The following is a 27306-nucleotide window of genomic DNA, read 5'->3' on the forward strand; positions in this document are numbered from 1 at the left end:
GTATCATATTATTATTATTATTATTATTATTATTATTCACAGCATATGCATACAAACATTAATAGTACATTGACTTTCTCATTAAGTATCACCAGTAATCTGCATCGAGTCTCTGAAACAGCTCTTACTACGTAGCAATATATAGTATATAGTGTCACTATATATTACCGAGTACATTCCTATGCACATTTTCACAGGTCATTTCTCTGGTGCCATAGCCTTCAAGCATTCATTTTCATCTCTCAAATGCTATTATTTAATGCATTATTCTGATCTATCTTCCTCTCATATATTTAGACTTCCTGATGTCAGAGTCAAGGGCAGAGCGAGGCGCTGAAATACAGAGATGTAGCAGAGAGAAGGTTCTAGCTGTTGGGCATTGAGCTGCCAGTCCAAACCAGCTGCTTACTCCCTGCCTCTTACAGGACAGAAAACAGAGAAGAGGCCTCCGCAGACCTCTGAGGAAGAGTAGAAGAAACAAACATTGAATATGCCTGCCTCTTTGTTCACTTTTATTATTGTTTTTGTTGTGGTGGTGGTTGTTAATTATTAATTGATTTGAGACAGGGTCTCTCTAGGTATCCCTGGCTGTCCTGGAACTCATCATGTAGACCAGGCTGGTCTCAAACTCACAGAGATCTGCCTGCCTCTGCCTCTCAAGTGCTGGGATTAAAGGTAAGCACTACCATCTCTTGCTCTGTTTACTTTTTTAAAAATCTATTTAAAAACGACAAAACAAAAACAAAAACGGATTTGGTGGTGCAGCTTGTCATCCCAACTACTTGAGAGGTTAAAGTGGAAAATCAAAAGTTCAAGGCCGGTCTGGGCTTGTGTGGGTTTAAGACCAGCCTGTACAACTTTTGAGAGTTAAAATAGGAAAAGGGAGGAGATATGGCTCAGTAGTAAAGCGCTAGCTCTTGGCCCAGAGTTCAATCCCTAATCCTTGGGTGGAAAACAAAAGCCCTTTGAGACAGAATACAGCTGGAGCCAGAGAAGAAAGCAGGAAGTAAGGTAAACAGTGAGCGAGCTGGCGCTCAGCAAGGCCAGGGTGGGGACAAGGAGCTACCACAGGAAGGGGCGGTGCTCCAGGTCAGCCCTTCCCACAGGCTGCCCGCCTGCTCTGCGCGGCCCCGACCCCTACTCGTAGCCGCGCGCGCCTGGGCTGCGCGAGCACGTGAGCCGCTAGCTGTCAATCACGTGCAGCTGAGCTTGGAGAGGCGGGAGTGGCGACAGCAGCGGCGGCGGTGGTGGTGGCGGTGGTGATGGGACCCCAGCGAGAGATCTGCGGCTAGGTCGGCTGCACTTGCTCCACGGGTCGGGGATTGGAGGGACAGGTAAAGCAGCGGGAGGGCTGAGGGTTGTTCTGGGTCTTCCTCTCCACCTCATTCTCCTCCAGTTCTCTTTCCTCCCGCCCTCCTCACAAACAAACCTCTATCAATCAATTTCTCTCCCTCCTACCCACTCCCCCCACCCCAGATTCCCCTCTTCCTCCCTCCTTATTAACACACACACACACACACACACACACACACACACATTAAAATACACAAAACGTGGCAATTTGAAGCAACCAACTTCATGCTTTGGGGGATTGTGGTCTATGTTATGTAAGAATTTAGGTGTTGTACAGCTAAAAACTTAAAGAGTTTCCTTCCTGTAAGACCAAAAAAAGTTGTATTTTCAGTAAGGAACAGATAGATTTAGAGTTTACAAGGCGTCTTAGATTTCTCTTCCAGGCTGATTTGACTCGTTCTCTACCGGAATCACCACCACTGGTCCTCCCCAGTCCTTAGCCATGTCTAAAGATGTTTTGGTAAGATCTTAGAACCTACTTCGTTTTGTTATTGGGTAGGGACACGAGGGTGGAGGTCAGACCAAGGCTGGTGACCTCACAAACCAGCTGTAGTTGGAACAGCTAGTGTAGACTTAATTGGTTCCTGGCTCTGTGGCGCCAATGTTTTCAGGACCTTGGAGAGCTCCCAGGACTCCAGACAGACCAGTGCTTTGGTAGAGGACCAAACCATCAGTTTCTTCAAACACAACAAGGAAAGGAAAGGACACTGCTGACAGGGAGAGACAAAGACAGAAACCAGGGGAGGCAAAGAGGGAAATCTAGGAGACAGAAGAAGGTAGTGAGGTAGTAGCTATTAACTGGCTTGATTTGTTTTGTTAATTCAATACCTAGACTCTAATGTTGGCTTGTATACCACCCAAACTTCAGGAGCAAGGAAATGGATCTGGAAGACAGTACAGATATTTATTCTTCGTTGTAGACTGACTATAGAAATATTGAAGGCAGTTTATTATGTCTTTTCTAGGCTCACCTATCTCCCCTCCTAACCTTTGCTTTCTCCTACAAATGCAACGGGTATCTGATCAACAGGATTTTTAGTGGCCTTTTAGATGATCTGGCCGTCTGGTGTTTGTTTGTTTGTTTTATTTCACAAGACTGGAGTAATGCAGGAAAGCAATAGCTCAGTAGCTAGCAGAGGTCTCTTAATTGAATTTTGCACAGGCACCTGCTTCTCTTGAGCAGCTGGAAAATAAACTGATCATGATAGGAAGAGAACGGATGTGGAAGTTAAACTAAACACAATGAGTAAATTGTCCAAAGAGATTTGCTGAGGGTGTGATACATGTAAGCTTCTCAGAAGACACCGGATTGGAAAGCTCATTTGTTTTGCAGAGCGGTTATGATATGTCTAGGAAACCAGATATCATCCTTCACATGGAATGTGTGTGATATGAACAGAGCAGTCAAGTTAGTGTTGTCAACTTCCTGGGAAAACAATGCTATCAAGATAAAGCAGCACCTATATGGTGTGCAAGGGCTCACAAAACCCTCGGGTTTATGTTACTACAGTCATGCCAAAAATTATCATGAAAAGCCATTAGAAAGTTTTAAAACATAAGTTAGACTTTTGAGTTTGCTTTTGTTTGCTTTTTTTCCTTTGGTTTTGTTCTTTGTTTTTATTTGAAGAAAATCCAACACTGCTCTTTCACAAGAAGATCTTGGTCAATGGTTTTGTAAGTGGCTTTTAAATTTTTTATTTGGCTCTGGGCCATATCTACAGAGTTATTATTCTGTTTTCTTAAATAGAATTGAAGAATGAGCTTCTAAAAGAAAGATCAAAGAATAAACAGGCAGAGTTCAAGGAGAACTTTGAAGGTAAGAGTCAGCTTTTGTTATCTGTGAATGCAGATAAGGAAGAGCTTAAAAGGAGAAGAATGCTTATTTTGGTTTTGAACTTTGCATGCCATATTAATATATGTATATGGATGGATAAATTAGATAGATGATTGATAGATAGATGATAGATAGATAGATAGATAGATAGATAGATAGATAGATAGATAGATAGATGACAGGTAGAAAATAAAAAGAAAGATGATAGATTGATAACAGATGAGATGATACATATATGATACAGATAAACAAATAATGTGTAGATGGATAAAAGATAACAGATTACATGGATGGGTAGAAAAATTAGTAGAGGATAATCAATAGATAGAAAAATGCCAGATAGATGTAAAAATATGTGGATAAGTTGAGATGGATAGTCAACACTTGGAAGATTCAGGCAGCTGATAATGAGTAAATTAACTATATCCTATTATTCCTATTTTCTAAATTATAAAAGTGACTGCACTGCATGCACTGGCGAGTATAAAAAGACCTCATTACACAAAACTGCCATCTCTCTGATTATTCAAAATATCTCTGTTGGTAGAAAATATCCATTGGTAGAAGCACAATTCAAGTTTTATGATCATGATATAATTCAAAAATGCTCAGTTTCAAAGTGGCAAGGCTCTTAGCAGGCTTTCATGCTTTCCTGTGTGCACTGTGAATCTCATAGAGCCTTTTAAGGGATGCGACCTTTTGGGTTTGGTTCTGGATAAATGGTCTCAATGGACTGTGTCTATACCTTGTGCCTTGCAGCACCAGCCCTGTGGAAAGTGATTCTAATGGTAATGTCACTCTCATTAGCTCAGAATTATTTTGAGGGAGAGAAACAGTATGAAAAATTGAGAGTTATTTCAAAGTGAATAAAGAGAACAGGGCCTGGCCCTGACTCACACATAGAGCCATGGGAAAACACTCATCCAGTATGTGCCTGCATTTGCTGCTTCCTTTCTCTCAAGGAGACCATGAAGATAAATAGTGTTGTGTCTGTGATATCCTCAGAGCTGCAGGAGGCATAAAGACATTTCTATTTCCATGACTGTGAGCACTTTTAAAATAAAATAAAAATAACTGCATATGTTATCCCAAAATTAAAATTCTCAGCAACTGATACCATGGTACATTGATCCATGTACTCGCAGCATTGCCCATGGGGATCTGTCTAGCCAAGATGTGTGCTCTCACCTACTGCAAATGTTGTACATGAAGGCTATTTTATTAAGGACCAGTGATAGGAAGAAGAAAGCTGTGAAAAGTCCTCATTTTTCAGTATCTACAAGGTCCCTCAGGGAAAATACAAACAAATCCCTCTTCACAGGTGAGCAAATAGACCCACACAGATGGCATGCTGTCTGGATTCTGTCAGGATTCTAGACTGGATGTATAGCTAGTTGGTAGAATGTTTGCCTCCCATGCACAAGGCCCTGGTCTGATACCAGCCCTACACAAACCAGGCATGATGGTGCGTACCAGCACTCCTGATATAGAGGCAAGAGATCAGAAGTTCAGGGCTAGTCTCATGCACACAGACAGCTAATTCCATGCTATCCTGGACTAGAGATCTTGCTGCCCCCTCACCCCAAAAGATAATACAGGAGCCTCACTTGAATATTTACAAGTTATATACCAATAGTATGTCATTTAATATAATTCTAGAAAGCTCCATTATTGCTTCTATGCCTTCTACTTCCTGCATATTAAAGCTTTCTCTAAATAATGTAGGCCCCCCCTTAGGTCTACCCCTTAATAACCATAAATAACATTGATGCAGCTGTTTTGTGGCTGCAATATATATTAATTACAGGGTAACAAAGTCTTATTCAATAAGGGAGTTCTGATTCAAGTTCACAGGCCTTTGCCCACCTTTGTGTTCCTGTCTCCATCCTAGTTAGTTGCATATCATTTTAGTAATTGACCAGCTTTAAAATTGCTTTGTGCATGACTTCATGCATCCTTTGTCTAACAACAAGGATGTCAGTCAACAGATTCCAAATAATTATAACATTCATTGTATGGAGACAGCTAGTTTTCTGACTTACTAACTTCTTTGAATTATATAGCTCTGATGAAGTTCTTAGACCCCATACCCTCAATCTGCTATGGTATATTTTAAAACTCACTTACAAAGTGATCATTGTCTTCCAGACATCAGTCCTAACTTGCATCTGGAAGGAGGTATGTGAATCTTCTCAGACACCTCCTCCCATCCAGGTGCTACTATTGAAGGCAACATGCATGACCCTGAAGTGGGGTGTTTAAGAAAGCAATCTACAAACACCCAACCTGTTTAATGCAAGTAGATAACCTAGGGAGCAGCTTACACTCACCTTAAGCTAAACTTCATACACACTGCAATTAAGGACATGTCTGTGACTGACAGTCCGTGAGGAGGTAGAAATCAATAAGCTCAGTTGTATACCCAACAAAAAGTAAACATCTCATTCTGAAGTTGTGTAGCCAAAAACTCCTAGAAAAACACACCTGGAAGACATAAACCTTAGTCCACTACAACCTTCTTACTGGGAGGATAATGAAACCACAGCCCTGAGAAGTTAATAAGCTTGCGAGTGGGGTCGTGACCAGAAACAAGTGCCTGAGTCCATTCTCTGCTCTATGTGGCTAACATGACACAGGCCAGGCTCTTCTTGTTCATGCCTTGTGCCCTTGGAAGATGAAGTAAGAGTCAGCAAGATTTCTCCTTGGGAACGAACACATCAACATCACTAACTGTCCAGTTTAAAGAGGAACGCCAGCTCAGGGTCACAGTGTTCACTTCAGGGCACCCTGTCCTTCTGCCCTTTGTTCTTCCTCTCATATTGGATTTTTGTTCTGTTTTGTTATTAGCAAAGTTTAATGAAAGGGTATCACAAAGTATGCTGGAAGTGAGCTGGGTAGAGAATGAATACAGTGAGTTTCAGGGACCTGCTCAGCAGAGCTGAGTCTTACGACTGGGAAGTCCAGCGACCAAGTAAAGTAGTTCCTCTTGTTGCTATAAAGGGCATTTTCATTCCTCCTGTATCCTGTATCTTTCTTCATGTTGAAGACTCTGATGCGCTGCAGATTTGTAGATTATATAAACCATCTAGGTGAGCTGATTCTGACTACACAAGCCTCTGATTCAGACCAAGCTCTGCATATTGTAGTAACTGTCATCTTTTGTCTCCTCCCTGACTCACAGTGTAACCTTTACCAAGATGATTTTTCTATACCTCAGTTTCCTCAATGACAAAGCAGAGTTAGTAATACCAACCCAATTTCCAGTTGACTAAAAAAAAAAGTTTTATTAGAATGTCTTCAAAGAAGGCAACTCTAAAATTATCCTACTTGTGTGTCACTGGTAATAGGCTCTTACTAATCATTTTCATTGTATAAGCATTACATAGAAGGTACTGGAGAGGTCATCCTAGCACTTAAGATATGAGTTAGGTACCAATCTTTTGATCCCTCAGGCTTTGCTGCAAACAGACAAAATGCTTTCTAAAGCCTCAGTGAGTTATGAAGTCAAACCCCTCTGAATGTCTAAAAGTTCTCTTTTGAAATGTTTACCTTTCTTTACCTCTCCTGACATGTTCTTCAGAACATTTTTTTCTTAGAGTTAGTTGTTCTTGAACCAAAATATTGCATAGGGGTCAAATGTAATACTGGCCAGCATATAGAAAGATGAGGCAAGTGGACAGGATTCCCTCTGCTGTGCCATCCTTCTGACACCAAGAGTAAACTTTCTCAAATTTGATTATATTTTCTAACCAAACCCATCTGTGGCCAGAGTATTTATGCAGGGATGCTCTTATGAGTTTGCTTTGTTCCCATTGGACTAGTCTCACTTTCACCATTACCTGTCTGTATTGGTTACTTTATGAGTTGCTGGGATAAGACACTGACAAAAGCAGCCTATGCAAGTAAGAGCTTATTTTGGCTCACTGCTCTGGGGTATAGCCTAACATGGCAGCAGGAACTTGAGGCATCTGGACACATTACATCCATGTTCAGGAAGGAGAGATAAATGCCAGTGTTCAGCCCATTATTCTGTTCAGGCCATGGATTAGTACTACCAGCCTTTACAGAAATTCTTCCCACCTCAATGATCTGAATCTAGAAGACCCTTCACAGGTATTTTTTGGAGTTTGTTCCCTTGGTGATTCTACATTCTTTGAAGTTGGCAATCAAGATAACCATCACATTGTCCAAACAAACTAAGTAATCACAAAGAAATCTGACAGAACTATAGGGAACAGTTTTGTCCTGTGGACATTACTAGCTGGTTCCTGGATAAGCAAGTAGAACATTTAATGCCTCTTTCTTGGCCTAGATTATAGCACAGTCTAAGACTTTCCTAGAGAAATATCTTTCTAGTGAGAAAATAATCTACAAGAAACTGAAAAATACCAAATATTTCCCACTTCTAGCTAAATACCTATCTGCTTATACAGAGATCAGAAAAGTCAAAAACATAGAATTGAGAAGCCCCTCACTCACTAAACCTATGAGCCCCTCAGTAATTCCTTACTAAAAAGAATAAACAGAAACATTGGGCTTAGTGGTTAAGAGCACTGGCTGCTCTTCTAGAGGACTTCAGTTCAAGTCACAGCACCCACACGGTGGCTCATGACTACCTATAGCTCCAGCTCCAGGAGATAACACCTCTCTGCCCTTAGCTGGTACCAGGCATTCGAACATTTAAGAGCAGAAAAAACACCCAAACACATTAAATAAAGTTTATTTTAAAAACAACATAAATTATTAATCAAATCCTTTTAAACTTCTCTCTCCAAGAGTAACAATTGGAACAATCAATCTTAAATTTCCATCTTGCAAAGGTAGTTCCCTACGCAGCTCAGTTTTATTTACTTTTCTTACGTCTTATTTATACTAGACACTTGGAAGGAAATAGGAAAAAAGGGTGGTCTGTTGTCTGCATTAAATTTTCACACCCACACAGACATATCTACAAATAACCATGAAATGCATGAGGCTAAAACAAGTGAGGTGTAAGTTAATGGCGCAGTCACTTATGGTTAATAAACCATATAAGTTGCTCCCCGGCTCTCTAACGAAGTTTCCATATGACTTAGCAATTAGTTAACATCAGATGTTACATGAGCTCTGGAAAGTGCTAAGAGGAATGCCGTATACATTCTGGAAAGGAATGTGGTTAAAACTCCAGGATGAACAGAGACAGATTCTGTCCATGGCCAGTGAGTGCCCACAAATGTCTTACATTAAAGGTCTGGTGTCATAGCTCCTTTATTGCCACTTCTTATGTGCCTTGGGCTCATATTTTATATAATTTAAGTGACTGAGGCTGGTGTATCTCCTTTGTTTTGGGAGAGCCAATTCTAGCCATTGCACACTGGAGGTGCTTTTACTCAACAGAAGAGAAGGGCAGATGTTAAGGTAAGTGAATCTTTGAAGGTGCTTCTTCACTGAAAAAAGAGAATTGTTTGAATAGGTTGGCCTGGAATTACTCTTGCATTTAATATGCCTTTTGAGCCTGAGGTCCAAGAACTAACCCCATGGGACTGATCGATGTGGATGCTCCCTTTCCAGCTAGGAAGATGACTTCCTGCAGCAACACCTGTGGGTCCAGGCAAGCCCAGGCTGACACTGAGGGTGGGTACCAGCGGCGCTATGGAGTTCGGTCTTACCTGCATCAGTTTTATGAGGACTGCACTGCCTCTATCTGGGAGTATGAGGATGATTTCCAGATCCAGAGATCGCCTAACAGGTGGAGCTCAGTATTCTGGAAGGTAAGGAACCAGCAATTGAAATATATATATATAGGATGTGGAAAATACCAGAGCTACAGAGAACTGAGATTGTGTGCCTCAATATCAGTGACATTAAATGCATTACTACTCCCTTGGAAAGGAGATTATAAGTTTGGGGTCAAAGAAAGCCTCTAAATGCAACATTATTACTTGATAAGCTGGTTAAACAGGAGTAGGTTCAAAGGTCAGGTAATTAGTAGTCTTGCTGGGTTTTAACTTGCCAGTTCAGTGATTAACTGTGAAGGACTCAGAAGCAGAGCACTGGGTTCCTTTAGCCTCCCTTACAGTCTGAATAGCTATCTGTTGTAGTTTAAATGTGTAAAGTCCCCCACTGGCACCTGTGTTTGAACATTTGGTTCCCAGCCTCTGGCTGGTTTGGGAGATGGCAAAAATGTTTAGGAGATGGAGACCAGCTGGACTAAGTGGGTCCCTGGAGACTGGGACTTGAGATATCCTGGCTTCCTATCTGCCCTGTGCTTCCTGATTGAGCAAATGGAGCAAGCCCCTGCCACTACAGTCAGGAGCCAAGCCTTCCTTCCCCAGCCATGGTGAATTATATTCCCCTGGGTCCCACGGTAACCCCCACTCCTTCATTCGCTTCTTCCAAGTGTCTTATCACAGTGAGGAGAGAAGGAACTAACTTGGTATCAGTTAACCCCTTGTAACAATAACTAGAAAGAAACGATGGTGTTGAGCAAACACTGATTCTGAAACACGGCCCTGAAGTCCTAACACCAGCTCTGTCATCACCATATAGGGGATCTCTGAGTCTCTCTGAGGTGCCTCATTAGGAAATGCATGCGGTGTCTCTAAGAGATACTTAGCACTGACTCCATCTGTATAATGATTGGGCTGAAGTGCTAGAAATGATAAACAGGAAATAAAGGATTCCCTACCCCAGGGCCCCAAAGCAGTTAGTCCCAAGCATCCATAGTCAGGAAGAAGAGAGAGATTAGGGCTGGTGTGCCCACATAAAGTCCCTAACAACATGTCAAGTGGCAACAGCCACACACATAAGAAGAAGGTTGTGTAGATGGGCACAGAGGTACAGTAAGAGGAGGAAGATGAGGAAGATTGAGTTGCAGGGATGGATAAAGGTAAGCAGAAGACATGGAAACACAGCAAGGCGGGTGGAGCAGACCAGAACGTTCTCAGGCTCAGAGTCATCCAGCACTGGGAACACAGCAATCCCAAAATCCATGGAAGAGGGAAGATGTCCAGTCTGGAAGCAAGAGTTAGAATGGGGAACACAACAAATTCAGGAAAATAAGAGCACATATGGTGTCTATGAAGTCTCATAGACAATAGTGAAGACATAGGCCTTTATCTCAAGAAACAGGGAAATCCATCTGAAGAAGTCAGAGTAACTCGTATTTTCATTGTCTTTCTGGCTACTGAGCAGAAAATAACCATTGGAGGGCAAATACAGCTAGGTAAGTTCAGAAACAGTTAAAGTACCAAGGCAAGAGACAGTGTAAGGTCAGATTAGGAAGGTGTCAATGATGGCTTGGAACAGTCCAGCATAGCAGCAAGTGCAATGGCCAGGCTGTCAAAATGCGCTAATGAAAAGAAGCCGTCAAGCAAGGCCTCAGACCTCGGCCTGAGCGTTGTGTCCTGGATGGCACAGCGATTGCTTAGATGAAGATTTCTAGCAGAGGCACGGGACGGTGGAAACTCAGTGTGACTTTGGCTCACTGAAGAGAACTATTACACCAATATAGATAGACCTCTAGTGGCCATATCAACTTATTATCCCAGCTCATGAGTTTGAGGTCACTCACAGAATGTACAGAAGGTCCCAGTCAGGACAGTCTGGGCAAAGACAATGGACACAGAGAGAAAAGGGTACTGGAATGTGCCAGTGCTTAAGAAAAGGAGAGAATTTCAGGGAAGGACAGTGAAAAGATTCACCCTCAGAGCATACCTGGGGTCTCCTCCATCTCCAAGATTCTGTGCTTATTCTGAAAGAGCACGCCATTTTTACCCAGATATTGACATAAACCAAAATGCACTATTAATACAGTGTAGCAAGAGGCAGTTCTACCTAGTGAGTATGAGTGTAGATTCCCATCTCAGGCCATATGAATGCAAACCCATGCTCTGTGTTTTAGTTCTGTCACTTTGGGTAGTGTCACTTCACTTCCCAGGTAAATAATGTGAGACTCACAGTGTTTAGAAAGTGCTTAAGACAATGGCTACTGTACCTTCAATAAGATATGGGTGTGTTAGCATCCATTGCTTCATGCCAATTAGAATACTAAGTTCTGAAGTGGAAATGAACTAGAAATCTAGTGAATTACATACTGGATAACATAGTTGTTAGTGTGGATGACTCGAGCCTTGTGTTAATTCAAAATCATTCTGTTGTCACAGAATCTGTATTAGAGTTAGACAAGTCAGAATTCTTGTTCTGTAGAAATCTCAGCTCAGATGAATCCTTATTGGCCTGGATCAGTAAGTGCATAGTTGAGCCAAGTATACCTTGTACAGGCGATTGCCTCCCTCCTCTCTGAGGTCTTTCCCTCCACTCTCTCCTTCCTTCTCACCTCCCCTCCTCCTCCCTCCTTTCTTTCTCTCCGTGTGTGTGTGTGTGTGTGTGTGTGTGTGTGTGTGTGTGTGTGTGTGTACAGCTGAGTGGAATGAGTGGAATGTGTTTATCTTGCCATTATCTTTAAATGTCATTGACATAAGTAATACTTAAGCACTTGTGTACATCCAAAGCACTGGCTGTGTGACTTGGCAGACTGCAAATCCATTAATAACATACAACTGTGAATTGAAAACAAAGAACTCACAGTAAATGACCAGCTCCGTTTAATATTAATATTAAAATTTTAATATTTTATATTTTTCATTTCTATGTTACACGTGTAAAGACCAAATCTTTGTTTCCTGTTGTGTTAGGCCTGTGTTAGAGAAACATAGACTGAAGTTTCTTTGAGGCTGCCTTCACATAGACGCCTAACACCAGCCAACATAGCCTAAGGAGTCTGTCTTGGTGACATTAGCTCTACCCGTGACAGAAGCTGGCCATTCTGGGGAACTTCCAAAACAGGCTGAGTGGAAGTGTTCTCTAGAAGAACTTTGTAATAATACAGAAAAGGCTTCCATTGCACACATGGCCCAGTCAGACCTTCTTTAATGTTTTTCCTTGGTTTTTCAAATCGCAGCAATAGGGGTTCAAGTTGCTTGCAACCTCTTTCCCTCTACTGTGGAATTGCAAGAGTGCAGCCACTCTGTCCCTTGGGGCTGTGCTCACAGTGCCTTGTTAGCTAGCATTCCACCTTTGAACTCCTGAGACGTGAGCAGACCGGACAGGCTTAAGGAAAACAGAAAGTGCAGTCCCATGGTCTTGGGTTTGAATCCATACTCTGCCCTCCCAGCTTGTCTATATATGGCACCTATCTCTGTGCTCTCCTTTCACTCCACAAAAGCTTACTTGTCTACCACACATCCAAAGCACTGCTGTGTGGTTTGGGAGCTGCAAACTCATTAAACGCTGTTACAACTATAGATTGAAAATAAAGAACCCACAGTAAATGATGAACTCCATTAGGACTTTAATGTTTTCCCCCTTTTATCTTACACATGTAATGTCTAGAACCTCGACCACCTGGTAAGTGCAATAGACTAACAGAATCCATTTTTCCCTCTGAATAAGATATAGCAATTTACAGTTCAGTGGAGGAAGTAATATAGACACAGGTTATTAGAATGCAGTTCCTATCAAACTGTTCCTATCAAAGTGGTTACGGTACATATTGGGAACACAGAGTTTGGAAAACAGGAGAAAGTGTTTATCTGATGCAGTCTGGAGAAGTTGCTCCCAGTGGAGACTCCTTGAACATCTGCAGGAGCAGGGTACCATGGTAAAAAGAAGGGCCTTGCAAATGTGGAGAAGTGGAAGAGGATAGCAGATAGCAGGGACCCAGACAGAGTAAGCAGTGGAGCAAGGGTGGTTTGAAGGTTTGCAGAGAAGGTCAGAGTGAGTTGGAAATGCATTCAGAGGCTCACAGAAGGCTTTGGATGCAGTAGGAATTTCTCCAAAGCCTCATAGTGTACAGAGTATGATGGGGGGGAAAGATAGTATTTAGATTTAAGGAGTATCTCACAAACTGGAATGAATACATATTTTTAATGTATATGATAATCTTTGTGACTCAGAAACTTTAATAATTAGGAGAAAACAGTTTTCAGGCATCATAGGACTAAGATCAGATGTCAAGGTCAGGAGTGACCACAAGAAGTGGAAGCTAAAATAATTATTGAATTTGGAAGCTATTACATTTGTCTGTGTGCTAGAGGAGACAATTTCTGTGAAGTACAAGGCCTGATGGGTAAGTTCATTACTCTGATGAAGGGTAATGCATACTAGGTGGAGTCAAGCCTGAAGAAAGCAGCTAAACCAGTTTTGCATCATGCTTCACTTGGTAGAGCTCAGAATCGGAGGGCGGGGGTTGGGGAATTAGGGAGAGGTTGGAGGGGGGAGGTATCAATGAGCAAGACCCTGCTGCTGTCATGGGCAGGGGCAGAGACCTTCCACTACTCAGAGCTCAGGGCTTACAGAGAAAGCTACAGCAGTCCTCAGAGAAAGAAAAGGATCAAAATCCAATTCTTACTCCCCATGAGCTTTGAATGATCTCAATCCCAGACGGCTCCTTCAAACCCAGCTCCATCCAGCCTTCTCCCCTACACTCCATGCCTAGCTGCTTCTGGCCTCCAGTAGTCATTATTGCCTCCTCTGTGCCAAAGCAGCTGTGCTACAGAGGCTGGCTGCTGGCTCTGCCTTCCAGCTTGGCACACACTGTGAATTCAGACTTCACCAGCACATTGGGAAACAAGGAAGGAAATGTTGGTCGAAATAACAGCAATTTTTTGGCTGATTTCTGGAACCCAAGGTTGCCTCTCTAGCCAACTCTCCCTTGCCACAGCAGAGGATGGGTTTCACGAATGCTCTGCAGAGCTCAGGTAGGCATGGGGAGTCACAGCCTAGACTCTGGCCTTGATGCTGCTGTGGAAGTTCACCAACACCCAGTGAGGTCCTTCAAACTCACTGCCAAGACTGGTCCCACCCCATAACCTGAGGATGCTCATGGGACCTGAATGGAACCTCTCCAGAAGCATTCTAGCCTCCCACACACATGACACTGAGTAAAACTTCAGTGCTCTCTTAGACCCCCAAATGACCCTTGTGGGGTTGTGCTTTTTTTACTGATTTTTCTCTTAGACCTAAGACTGCCTGCTTCAACTCACAACTATGTTTGGATACTGTTCACATGTTGCCTGATAGACTCATTCCCAGTTTTAATTCCTTCCAATATTCCAACATGATATTGGCATCAGTCTATACAGTCCACCTACCCTCCCCTTGGTGGTTGTATGGGAATATAAGAAGCAGTTTCATCATGATTCATTCACTATTCCTTCATGCCTATGGTGGCAAACTGTTTCCTGATGTCTTAACATGTTTGTAGTTCCCCTCTGGGTCACACTGTTTAGGGGTTACAAGACATTTGCATTGATTGCAGATAGCCAATGATGATTGTCTCCGCTTCCCTCCTCTGATACCCTAATAGGTATGAGGTAGGAAGGAGCCTCTGCCTGGCCAAAGATCAGAACTTCCACCATGGATGCTCCAATAGTGTAAGCTGTTAGCATGAGGTACTTAGAGAACAGAACTTCCTCCATATGGAAGTCATATTTAGCAGTTAGCTTGTGAGTGATAGTCTAAGAGTAAATTTTGTCTTGTGTGCTGCTCAGCTAAGAAGGCCATGCTGAGGTCACCGGGGTCCACTTTCAGTAGGCTGGAGGCTGGAATTTGCCAGTCAAGAATGACTTCAGAGTCAGGATTCAGTATGAACTCTGAAGAGGAGAGGCAGAAAAGGCAAGTCTCCTGCCTCCTAAGCTCTGCAGGAACTGTAAAACTAAGACTGACACAGCTCTATCCCACCCCGTGTCTGAGCTTCAGTATCTGAGGAAGGAGGTAATTTAGTGTCATGGGAAGCTAGTCACCATGGATATTTAAGTTAATTTAGTTTATGCTTTCAGAATTTTCCAATGTGAGTCATTTTTGAAGAGTTATAAATAATGGCTAGTCTCTAAGGTGAATTACTTACCATCATTTTTAGCAATACAAAATATGATTTTGCAATCCAATTTTTCCCCTGTCGCTTGCATCTTACCCAGAATAGCTTCTCTGCTTGTATATAGTCTCACAATGACATATTTTGGGGTTTTTTTTAGTTTCTTAATTGTATCATATTAAAGGAAATGTGTCCATCTATGGTGAATAAAACTCTTTAGACATTAAAATAAATAGGCAGGAAATATGCAAAATAGTAATTGGCAGAGTATTGTGGGCATAAGAAAACCAGGGCTCACGTTGATCCAAATTATATTAACTACAGAAGCCTGGAATGCATTTCTTCAACCCCATAGGCTACAGCTTCTGACATTGGCTATGAAAATTTCTATTTCTTAAGCAGCTATATTAAATACACTGCATCTAGCATGGTGCCTGGGCCACACTGATGCTAAACACCCAATCAATTCACCGCCTCCCTTAAATTCCAAGATTAAGTAGGACTATATATTTGCTTATTTTTCTAACCTTGTTACTCAAACTTAAAGCAATTAGGAATGGGAAGAAATAAAAAAAGACATTTAAAAAATTGAAAGTTAATCCTTATTCCAATGTTAACTACTCTTTATTCCAAATGCTAAGTAACTGTTTTAATGCTGTTAACCAAAGGGTTTTTTTTCCACATCATAATAGCTGCTCATCAGAGTTTGTTACTAGCCAATGTCATAATGTAGATATTACAGTCATTTGTCATTCTATAAGTAAAAAGAAATGGTGATACCAACATTCAAATAACTTTGCTTCTATGATTCCAGTACAAGCTGCGGGATGACAGCCCAAGGGGCGTCCACCTACCCCTCATGTGTGGGCTCACATCACTGCATGGCACATCTAGAATGACTGTAAATGGAAAAGAGAGAATGCCAACAGTATCATAAGGGTTCTCTAAAGGGCAGAACTGATAGAATGAATGTGTGTGTGTGTGTGTGTGTGTGTGTGTGTGTGTGTGTGTGTGTGTGTGTGTGTGGAGAGAGAGAGAGAGAGAGAGAGAGAGAGAGAGAGAGAGAGAGAGGGAGAGGGGGAGAGAGGCTTACAAGCTATAATTGGGATAGTCCAAGCATGGCCATCTCCTAACCAACAGGCTAATTCAGTAGTTCTTCAGTCCATGAGGCTGGGTGCCTCAGTAGTCTGAATCTGGTGCTGGAGTCCCCAGAGGATTCCTAGAGAACTGCTGATGTTCAGTCTACATTGGAATCCCAAATAGACTCCAATAACAGTGAATGAATGCCTCAGCAGTAGGATGCATGAACTTGCCAGCAAGAGTGAGAGCAACCAGGCAACAAAGGGAGTGCTTCCTCTGTCCACATCTGTTCATGTGCACCGACTCCAGGAGGTCTGTGGGTCTTCCCACCTCAAATGATCCATCCCAACAAGAGCTCCTGACAGGCTTGCCCAGATGTTGGAGTTTCAGTTGATTCCAGCTGTAGTTGGGTTGACAACCAAGATTAGCTGTCACATCCACTGACCGACCACCCTTCCTCTGCATCCTGAAGCCATTGTGAGCAAGCCATGTCTTTGTGCTTTCACAGCCATGGAGTTGACCCAGACATGCCTTCCCCACTATGCTAAACCATATCCCCTTGAGCCCAAACAAATCCTTCCTCTCATGAGTTTCTTTAGCCAGGCATTTGGTTACATAAGTGAGCCTAACACAGCGGTGCTGCATTTAAGGAGATCCTGACTTGAGACATTTATCTTCCTTGTGTGCTCTAACATGTTGGCGTCTGAACAAATCCCATTCACTTAGCTACATGTGGAAAGAAACAGAGCACTGGTCCAGGGTCATCTGTGTGGTTTCCAGGCCCTGTCTCTATGATGGGTCTAGTTTTAGCCAGTGACTGACCCTCTGCAGACCCCACATCTTTAACTGGTGGCTATGGAGCCTTCCTGGCTTATTTTCAGAAGGCATCAACATCTGTGAGGATTGTCAGGGTTCTCAAGCCTCAGACACCAGGACCACATCTGTCTGCCAAGGGTGCTAGGTTTGTTACACATTGCGATGAAGATAATGACCTCACAGGAGCATAGAATGAGGGAGTAAGAAAGAATGAATTATAGGATGTAGCTTTGGTTAGGGGATTCTGGGAGAGACTAAAGGAACAACCAGAAAGAAGATTACAATAAGACGACAGCCATGGTAAAAGAAAAAAAAAAAAAAGGAGTAACAGATCGGCCTATTGGCCAGAAAGAGAAGCCTACAGGGTGACCCTGTTTTGTAAAAGCTATGACCAGATCATGAAACACCTTGGTCTTGTCTTCTTCCTGCATGGCCACAGGTTGAGCTTGTCTGCATTGACACTCTATGAGATGTGTTGTGCTGACATAGCACACTGTAAGATGGCCGCCTCTGATTGAGATTGAGGCCAGCTCTGGGCATCAGGGAAGTTTCTCTCTTCCTCAACACCAAGTGAGGCATGTGAACAAAGGCAGGTTCCTTCAGCTTGTACAAGTAGTAGTAGGAAACTATAGGGGTTGGTCTGGTGCTGCTTGTATTCAAACGCTAAATTCTCTACCCCAAGATCTGGTTGCTCCAGCAGTCTAGATTAGATATAAGATTAAGTCAGTTTTCATGCAGATCGAAGGTGGCTAGTTATACCCTGCATTCTGGAGAAATGGGCACTGTGGCTGAGGGGAAGCAGAAGGGTTCAGCTGCTCACTTTCTCCTGCCTCTATCCTTGTCTCTCTCTAGGTCGGACTCATCTCAGGCACTGTCTTTGTGATTCTCGGACTAACTGTCCTGGCAGTGGGCTTTCTTGTGCCCCCCAAAATCGAAGCTTTTGGTGAAGCCGATTTCATGGTGGTGGACACACATGCTGTGCAGTACAACGGCGCCCTGGACACATGCAAGCTAGTCGGGGCTGTGCTCTTCTGCATTGGGGGCACATCCATGGCAGGGTGCCTACTGATGTCTGTGTTTGCCAAGAGCTATTCCAAAGAAGAAAAGTTCCTTCAACAGAAGTTTAAAGAGAGAATTGCAGACATTAAAGCCCATACCCAACCCATCACTAAAACTCCAGGCCCTGGGGACACCAAGATCCCTGTCACTTTGTCCAGAGTTCAGAATGTGCAGCCTCTAACAGCCACCTGAAATATTTGCCACCTCAGGCCTCCCATCTCTGATTCACACACATCATCATTAAAAAAGGTAGCCAGTCAGTTTTTGAGGTAACATGCATTTGGCAGTGACCTATCCCTAGAGTTGTGTGGGGCTGGACAAGGTGTCATGCAGGCTTACGTGCAATTCAGGTGACAGTGGATGTTATTTGTCAGTTCATGCCCACTTCTAGTGGGTTCCGCCAGCCCTTCATGAACTAGTCTCTCTGGTGTATCAATGTTGTGTTATTTTCTGTTACTTGAAAGCACTGAGTAGTATAGACCAGCCTACCAGTCATCAACGTGATCCACTTCATTCTCTAATAATAGGTTTTTCTGGTCCTTCCGTGTGGTGCTGTCTTCCATGCCTATCTCTGTGTATGATATCATCATTACATGTTCCTAGAATCTCTGTCTCCTGCTTTTCATCCAGATGTTAGAGTTTTAACTCTATCTTAGCATAAAAGTCCTAAAAGTGAACAAGAATTTATCATTGTTCCATGTAAATCATTTTGTTTCCTCCAGATGTTGTTCCTTTTCACTTAAGTAAAATTGCCAATTTTGGAATCTTGGTAAAAGCAACATCAACAATGATACTGGGAGTATATATTCAAGCAGCAATTGAAAACAGTTAAATAATGGAAAACTTGAGTTCCTACCATTAACTTTGCCATGTGAAAAAAATTTGTTCCCAGGGCCTCAGTTTCCCCTCCTGTGTATGAGAATTTAAGAACTTTCCCTGTTCAAGTATCCAAATTTATTTTCATGTCACTGAGTCTCCTGAGGATCTTGTGATGGTCTCCTGTTGGGGTATCCTCAGAACTGGACTCCTGGTTTCCTCTGCATATTTTACAGTATTTACCAGAAATAGCCAACCAAGCAGGCTGGATGATGCCCATGTGTTCCTATAGAGACTTGCTATTCTCAAATAAGAAGCCCCAGGTTGACATTAGCCTTAAAAAGCATTTTAATCCTCAAATAGGAAAAACTGAGCACCAGATCCCATTGTCCCCAGATCCCTTTGTCCCTTACATTTTCATTTCATCTGCAAATGTAGATTAGGCAGAGGAAAGAGAAAACTCTGACTTTGGTATTCTCTCAACTGTGTTCCTTAGAGTTTTGACTTTGTATGTATACATAGTCTTCATTTCAACGGTAAATAACACGTGCGAATGGACCGGACCAGAACTGCACTGTCATCCCTCCAGTGTGTCTCTTTTCTCTCCCAACATGTAACTTTCCATTCCGAGACTGAATAAGCTCTGATGTTTCCCTGACTAAATGGAAGAGTAAATGAAGCAATTAGTGGTCTTTTTGCGTGGTGTTTATTTTGCACCCTCCAGCATAACACACAAGGCAATCAGCATCCTCAGTGGGGATCATCCACTAGGTTGTGGAGAAGCTGCTCTGGTTTCCTTTCCTTCCTTACCTTCCTATAGAAGTACCACTTTAATTTTACTCTCTGAAGCCTTACACAAGGTCCCAAACATCATTCTGAGCGCCTTTCAGATGCTTGCTTCCGTCTTGAAGGGTCATTCTTGTCATGCTTGTCATTCTACCAATGAACCCTGGAGAATGAGGCCTGACTTTTTATTAGGATCTGGAATAAAAACTAATAGTTGATGGAGCTTGAAAATGTACAGACTTGACTGTAAAAGAAGCCTGCCTCTTAGATAAAGAGCTTTGTGGGGAAAGCCAGAGTTGACAGAATAGAAGGAAACAGCCACCTCCCGCCCCCTGCCTCTGCTCACCCCAGCTCTGTAGTAGTGGGTACCTATGAGCACCCCCACAGCCTACCTGGCAGACATTGAACAACATAGAGGAAAGACTGGAGCCAGTGGCAGCAGGGAGAATGACAGTGGCTGTAGGGATCCTGACAGTGGGTAGGGATGTGCACTCCATCCTGTCAGGGGAACAAATCAACAAATAGAATTGTCTTATAGCTAGTCATGATTGTAGGACTACATTGTGGAGAGGGTGGTCCAGAAGCCATGGTTATGTTGAATTTACACTGCATCTTCCCTCTGACACACGCTTCAGAAACTATATGGTACTTCCAGGCATCTTCAGCTATAGAGGGGGGTGGGAATGAGCGGCTGAAATTATGTCAAGAGCCTTGGAAATGAGGTCTAACCTGGATATTACATGAGATGAGATCTTGGGGTTGACAGAGGCTTAGAGCATGTGGCTATCTGGGCAGAATTCCTTGGGTTAGCAATGATCTACCAACTAAGACATCCCCATTGCTTGGGATCTCCCTGCTTCACCACAGCAAACTAACACCCTATGGCAGTTCTACATGGTTAGAAAACTCATCTCATATAATGAGAAAAGTTTGCTTTTCTAGCCTTCCCATTCATTGGACAAGATTCCCTAGACAAATAACCCCAGGCCCCAAGAGACAGTTTGTTCACTGAACCATGTCACCCCCTTTTTGGTCCTTTTCTTCAAGAAGATATTTTCATATGCTCTTAATGTTTCTAGTTTGTCTATGTCATCTATTAAATGAAGATTCCTCCCTCCCCCAAGTTTAACAAATGCTAGAGAGGTTCTAACATCATTGACAGTGTGTCTGTGCACATGATACCTCTATCCATAGCTTTGGCATCCAGAAGCTATGTAAACAGCTTCTCTCTACATTAGTCATCCTGGCCTACTGAGGCCTGGCCCAATTCCTCTCCTGTTTCATTCTGGCGCATGCTCTAGAACCCTACCTTTGAATCACACTCAGCACTTTCCCCTTTCCAGATATGGCTCACTCACAATGCATATTTTCCAAGGAATAATACGTTCCCCGTCTCTGGTAAGAGAGCTCATTACTTAAAGCAGCACCACTTAAGGCAATAATACTAAGAGCTAGGAAGAAGCACCTTTGACGGGTTCTATGTGCATTCATTCATTTAATTCTCCCACCATTCGTGAGCTCATGAATTCATATACCTATTTTATAAGGGAAGAAATGGGCAAAGAGAAGGGAATTCAAACAAGGACAACCTGCAAGTGACTGAGATGTCTCACACCTACTCATGTGTTGGAACACTTGGTCCCCAGCTAGTGGCACTGTTTTGGAAAGATGGGAATCTTTGGGAAGTGAAATCTCACTGGAAGAAGTCACCAGGGTCCAAGCCTGAAGGTTTTAAAGCCAGGCCACACTTCCTGTCTTCTCTGCTCTGTAACTGTAGACACGATATGACCAGATGTCTCATTATGACATTTAGTTTTAATGTTAACTTGCTATAAATTAGAATTACTAAGGAGCCTCAACTGAAGAACTTACCTGGTTGTCTTAATTGACTAGGGAAAACCCACCCCAACTGTAGGTGACACCTCTGGTAACAGTCCAGAAAGGGGTACGGCAGAATGAGCAGTACTTGACTGTTGTTCAGTTGACCTTGAAGCAGCATAGATTCACCCCGCTGCTGCTGCTGCTGCTGCTGCTGTAGATACTGATCCTTCCCTGATATCAGGACTAGTGTTTTCACATTCCCATCAGGGAGGAAGAAATAATGGCTCTCCAGGAATCTCCCAGTTTTCAGAGAAAGATTGTGACTGCCAAAGCAGCCAGCCTTGTGAACCAAGCAACTACTGGGTTTGGGTTGTCAAGTCTCTCCATGAGAGACAGCAAAGTGACTCTGCCAAAGCATTCAGCCTTGGGAACCCAGCAACTACAGGCTCTCAGTGATGTCAATATTTTAATATTAGTTGACTTCATACATTCATATATGTATGTATGTATGTATTCACCTCATTGGTTCTGTTCCTCTAGAGAACCATGACTAATACACTTATGTCTTGTTACCATTCCTTCCTTGCCATGATAGACTATATCCATTCTTAAACCATACATCAAAATAAACTCTTCTGTCCCTCAGTTGCTTCTTGTCAGGTATTTGGACACAGCAATTAAATAAGTAACCAGTTCGGTGGCAGAAAGAATATAAGTTCAAACAGACCAGCTCCTCACTGGGTCTGTACTTGGGCAGACAGGCTCTTTTGCTTCTAGAATTGCTTTTTGTCTTCACTCTCATTTCCCTGCCATTGGTCTCTGCCTGTCTTCCTGTCTCTCTCAATCACACATGTACACACCCACACACATCCTAGCTCATACTAATGTTTCCTTAATAAGGAAACAGTGACTTCTTGGCACCATTATTCTGCCCATTAAACTAGACTATTAGCTGCCTGGGTACCAAGTTCATATCTTAATGAACAGAGAGGTTCTCCAAAGTAAATACATAAAAGTTTTGTGGGACCATTTAGTCTATATTATGATTGTTTGTATAGTCATTTAAATCAATGACTGAGTTTTTTTTGTTAAAAGCCTAGCATTTCCCTTGTACTACAGGATGTAAAAAGTCTCTCTTTCTCTCCTTCCCTCTCCCTCATTACCTACATTAAAAAGCCTCTCTCTCTCTCTCTCTCTCTGTCTCTCTCTCTCTCTCTCTCTCTCTCTCTCTCTCTCTCTGTGTGTGTGTGTGTGTGTGTGTGTGCATGTGTGCACATATGTGTGTGTATGTGTCTGTATGTGCAACAAAACAGCAGCACAACTGCTCAAGTCAAGATCTAAAAGAAAGCAAACTGGATAAAGTAGGAGCCAGGTCTTTAGAGCAAAAGAGGATCTGTTGCCACAGTGTCGTCCTGTGCACACAAATCCAGCTACCTAAGACTGGTGCTCTTTGAACTCCCAAAAGCAAATACCCAACATGCAGAGGCAAGCATGAAGAAGACAAGGGATGAGAGTAGAAATATGGAATCCTGGAAACAAGCTCTCCGCACCACACTGGGATAGGGGAGGCCCAGGCTGCCTACGGTGCCATTATTATATCCAAAACCCAGTTATACTTTCCTTCCCAATAAGAGACACAGCAAAAGGTAGACCTGCCAGTCAAGAGATGAGGGAGTGAGCTCCAGGGTAATAAGAGGGTGTGGGAGCTACAGATGGGTGTTATCTTCAGATAGGAAAACATACTAGGATCTTCAGACATCTGAAGGAACATAGTGCCCAAGATCAGAAAGGAGGAAGAAATGCCACAGGAATCAGGACTTCAGAAATCTCAGAAGAACTCAAAAGAACATATGCAATGAGCAGAATAAAACAGAGTACTATCAAAAGGAATATGAAGTGGTTTAAAATTAGTAAAAGAATAAATTGAAAGGACTTCCTAGAAAGCAAAATACCCTCACTAAAGCCAATAAAAAATGAGATAAAAGATAAAAACATGTATAGAGATAGTCATATATGTAGACAGACAGATACCCAACAAAGCAGAAAATAATAAAGAAAAATAGAGAATAAATTACTGATAAACAACCAAAAGAAAAAATTAAGGCTATGATCCCTACTAGATGTACTCAGTGAACATTAGGTTCCATGGCCTTCTTTTTTCAACTCAAACACATTACTTGTGGAATTTCTGATACAAAATATAAACAGAATTCAAAAAGCTTCCAGACAAAGCGACAAGCTAGCTACAGAGTGATCAAAATCATACTGGAAAAATAGAAAGTATAATGTTATGTAACAGATATAAGGTAGTCATGTAATAGCTATAACAGATAGAAGGTAGTCTATAGAAAACAGCTAGTATTTTAAGTGAGAAAAAAGTAAAAGAAAAGCAGTCAAAACTGTAGGGGGAAATGTTTAAATAAGTGGTAGCAAGAGATGGCGGTCCAAATAGTAAACGAGACTGGGTCATGAGAGGAAAGAACTGATAAAATCTAAGAAAAGGAGCCCTTGGAAACAAAGTTCCAACTGGGCACACTCTATTTGTAAAGATGGGTTGAGGCCATTGGAGTCACAGAGGCAAAGAACTATGTACTCTTCTGAGACAAACATTTCAATGTCGAAAGCCTGCACTCTTCTTACTTCTAGCTTTTAGATTCAAACCACAATCAAAAGCAAATCAAAATTCTGATTATGAAAAAGTTTGAAAAGGTCAATCTGACAATACAAAAACAATTGAAGATAGAACTACCAAAATGTGGAAAACCGAAAGAGAAATGGAGGAGATAATGGTCAAGATCTTAACACCAATATCTAAATTAATGAATAATTCTCTCATGGAGCTGGAAAGATGGTTCTGAGGTTAAGCACAGACTGTGCTGGCCGTGGTAGCTCATGCCTTTAATCCTACCACTGGAGAGGCAGAGGTAAACTGACTGAGGTAGTTAGAGGCAGGTTTGGCCTACATAGTGAGTTCCAGGCCAGCAGGAGCTACACAGTAAGCCTATCTCAAAAACAAACAAACAAGCAAACACATACTGCTGTTGCAGAGGACCCAAGCATCATTCCCATCACTAACAGTGAGTGGCTCACAATTGTTTGTAACTCCAGCTCCAAGGGATCTGAAACCCTTTTCTGTCCAAAGCAGGACCAAAGGTACCTGCAATCATGTGCATACATCGGTACACAGAAACACATACATATACATAATTAAAAATATAACATTTTTTAAATGTAAGAATAACTGTCTTAGTTACTTGGGCTACAGGAACCTGCACAGCTTGTAAACATGAACAAACCATTCCACATAGTCCCAGAAACTGTAAAGCTCAGATTCATGGTCTCCACAAATTCACTGTCTGAAGTGGACTCACTCTTGGTCATAGTTGGTGTTTCTTATGGTGCCATCAAATAGAAAAAGAAGAGAACTTAAACTCTGGCCACCTCACAGACTTAGAAAGGCACAGATCCCATTCATAAGGTTCTATCCTCATGATCCATTCTCCCTGACCCCCACCCCTGATCCAAAGCCCCACAATGAAGACAAATTTTGACATACTGATTTTGTTAGGTCATAAACATTCACTCAATAACAATAACTGTATACAGATTTATAGGTAGAAATAAGGGCTTATGTTTATAAGCTATAAGGATATAAAGACAGTTATAAAGATACTCAATGAAAGAACTAAAATATACCAACCAAAGAAAAGAAGGGGAGTATTAAAAAGATGTAAGACAATGTATGAAACCCTCAATCGATCATCATGTCAATCTAGAAACAGTAAGCATGGAAATTAGAGAATTGGAAGCCACCACTGGGAGAATTTGAGGAAGTGTGAAAAAACCTGCTCAGTGTAGCTGTGGAAGCAGAAAGCAATACTGTATCTACTGACTGGCAAAGGCAAATTGCTAATTGCAGCACTGCTCCTGTAGGTTTTACCTGAGCATTAAAAAAGATTCTCAATCTCATATTGAAAAACAAAAACCTCAGGATAGCAAAAACAGTTCTTAACAATAAAAGAACTTCTGGGGGAGTAACCATCCCTGACTTCAAACTATACTACAGAGCAGTCATGATAAAAACTGCATGGTATTGGTACACAGTCAGTTTGATCAATGGGATAGAATTGAAGACCCAGAGATAAAACCACACACTTATGGACACTTGATCTTTGTCAAAGAAGCCAAAAATTTATAATGGAAAAATAAGGCATCTTTAATAAATGGTGCTGGTCTAACTGGAAGTCGGTATGTAGAAAAATGAAAATAGATCCATACCTGTTACCTTGAACAAAGCTCAGATCCAAGTGAATCAAGGACATCAGCATAAAACCAGATATACTGAATCTAATAGAAGAGAAAGTGGGAAAGAGCCTCAAATTCATGGGAATAGGGGTTGTAGGGTGGGATTTCCTAAACAGAACTCCAATGGTTCAGGCTTCAAGATCAAGAATTGATAAATAGAGACTCATGAAACTGAAAAGTTTCTGTAAGACAAAGGATATAGTCAATATGACAAATTAGCAACCTACAGATTGGGAAAAATCTAACCCTAACCCTACATCTGATAGAGGGCTAATATCCACAGGGCAAGTACTCCACTATGTTCATAGCAGACTTATCTGTGATAGACAGAAGCTGGAAATAACCCAGATGACCCAGAATAGAAGAACAGATACTGAAAATGTGGTTCATTTACACAATAGAATACTATCCAGCTAATAAGAATAAGAAAAGAACATCATGAGTTTTGCAGGCAAATGGATGGAACTAGAAAATATTATCCTGAGTGGGGTAACTCAGAACCAAAAGGACATGCATAGTATGTACTCACTGGTAAGTGGATATTAGCCAAAAAGATCCAGAATACCCAGGATACAATCCACAGAATTCAAGAAAGTTAACAAGCCAAAGGGCCCAAGTGAGGATGCTTCAATCCTACTTCAGAGGGAGAAGAAAGCAATCACAGAAGACAGAGAGGAAGTGATCTGTGTAAGAAAGAAGAGGGGGAGGGAAAAGAGAAACATGATCAGGTATTGGTGGGGGGCAAGGAAATAGGAGAGAAGCCCTGAAGGCCAGCAGAATGAATGAAAATATGCAACCTCAGGGGGTGGGAGGTGAGGGGACACTCTAGAAAGTACCAGAGACCTGAGAGATGAGAGACTCTCAGGACTCAAAGAGAGGGACCTTAGATAAAATGCCCAACAGTGGAGAGGGGGAATTTGTAGAGTCCACCTCCAATACAAAGACAGGACATCAAGTGGAGGGATGGGGTTGCCATCCCACAGTCAAAGACACTGACTCAGAATTGTTCCTGTCTAAAAGAACTGCAGGGACAAAAATGGAGAAGAGAGTAAGAGAAAGGTGGTCCAATGACTGGCCCAAATTGGAACTCATCTCAAAGGGAGGCTCCAAAGTCTGAAACTATTATTGATGCTATGGTCTGCTTACAGACAGGAGCCTAGCATAGCTGCCCTCCTAGAGGCCCAACAAGCAACTGACCAAGACAGATGCAGATACGTACACCAAATCAATGGACAGAAGCCAGGGACCCCTGTGCTGAGGAGGAGGGCAACCCAATAGGAAGACCAACAGTCTCAACTAACCTCAGTGTCTCTCAGACACTGAGTCACAAACCAGGCAGCATACACTAGCTAATCTGAGGCCCCTGACACATATACAGCAGAGGACTGTCTGGTCTGGTCTCAAAGAAAAAAGGTGCACCTGACCCTCAAGAGACCTGAGGCCCCAGGAAGTGGGGAGGCCTAGTGGGATGGGGGGACACCCTCTTGGAGAGATGGGGGAGGAGGAATGGGATGAAGAACTGTGGGAGGGTGGGTTGGGGTGGGGGTTAATGACTGAACTATAAAAAAATCAAAAAGTAATA

The 27306-nt window shown here is 42.3% G+C and overlaps 1 protein-coding gene across 1 annotated transcript; it reads left to right on the top strand.

Annotated features, from left to right (window-relative positions):
- Positions 1–1205: 1205 nt before the first annotated feature.
- On the top strand, positions 1206–18771 carry Nrsn1 (neurensin 1). The gene is given in 4 exon segments (NM_001106109.2): positions 1206–1334; positions 3101–3169; positions 8738–8937; positions 17790–18771. Coding segments are annotated over 2 exon segments (591 nt in total). The 5' UTR covers positions 1206–1334; positions 3101–3169; positions 8738–8745; the 3' UTR covers positions 18189–18771.
- The last annotated feature ends 8535 nt before the right edge of the window (positions 18772–27306 follow it).

This window comes from Rattus norvegicus, chromosome 17, assembly GCF_021556685.1.
Source record: "Rattus norvegicus strain SHRSP/BbbUtx chromosome 17, alternate assembly SHRSP_T2T, whole genome shotgun sequence".
Lineage (NCBI taxonomy): Eukaryota > Metazoa > Chordata > Mammalia > Rodentia > Muridae > Rattus > Rattus norvegicus.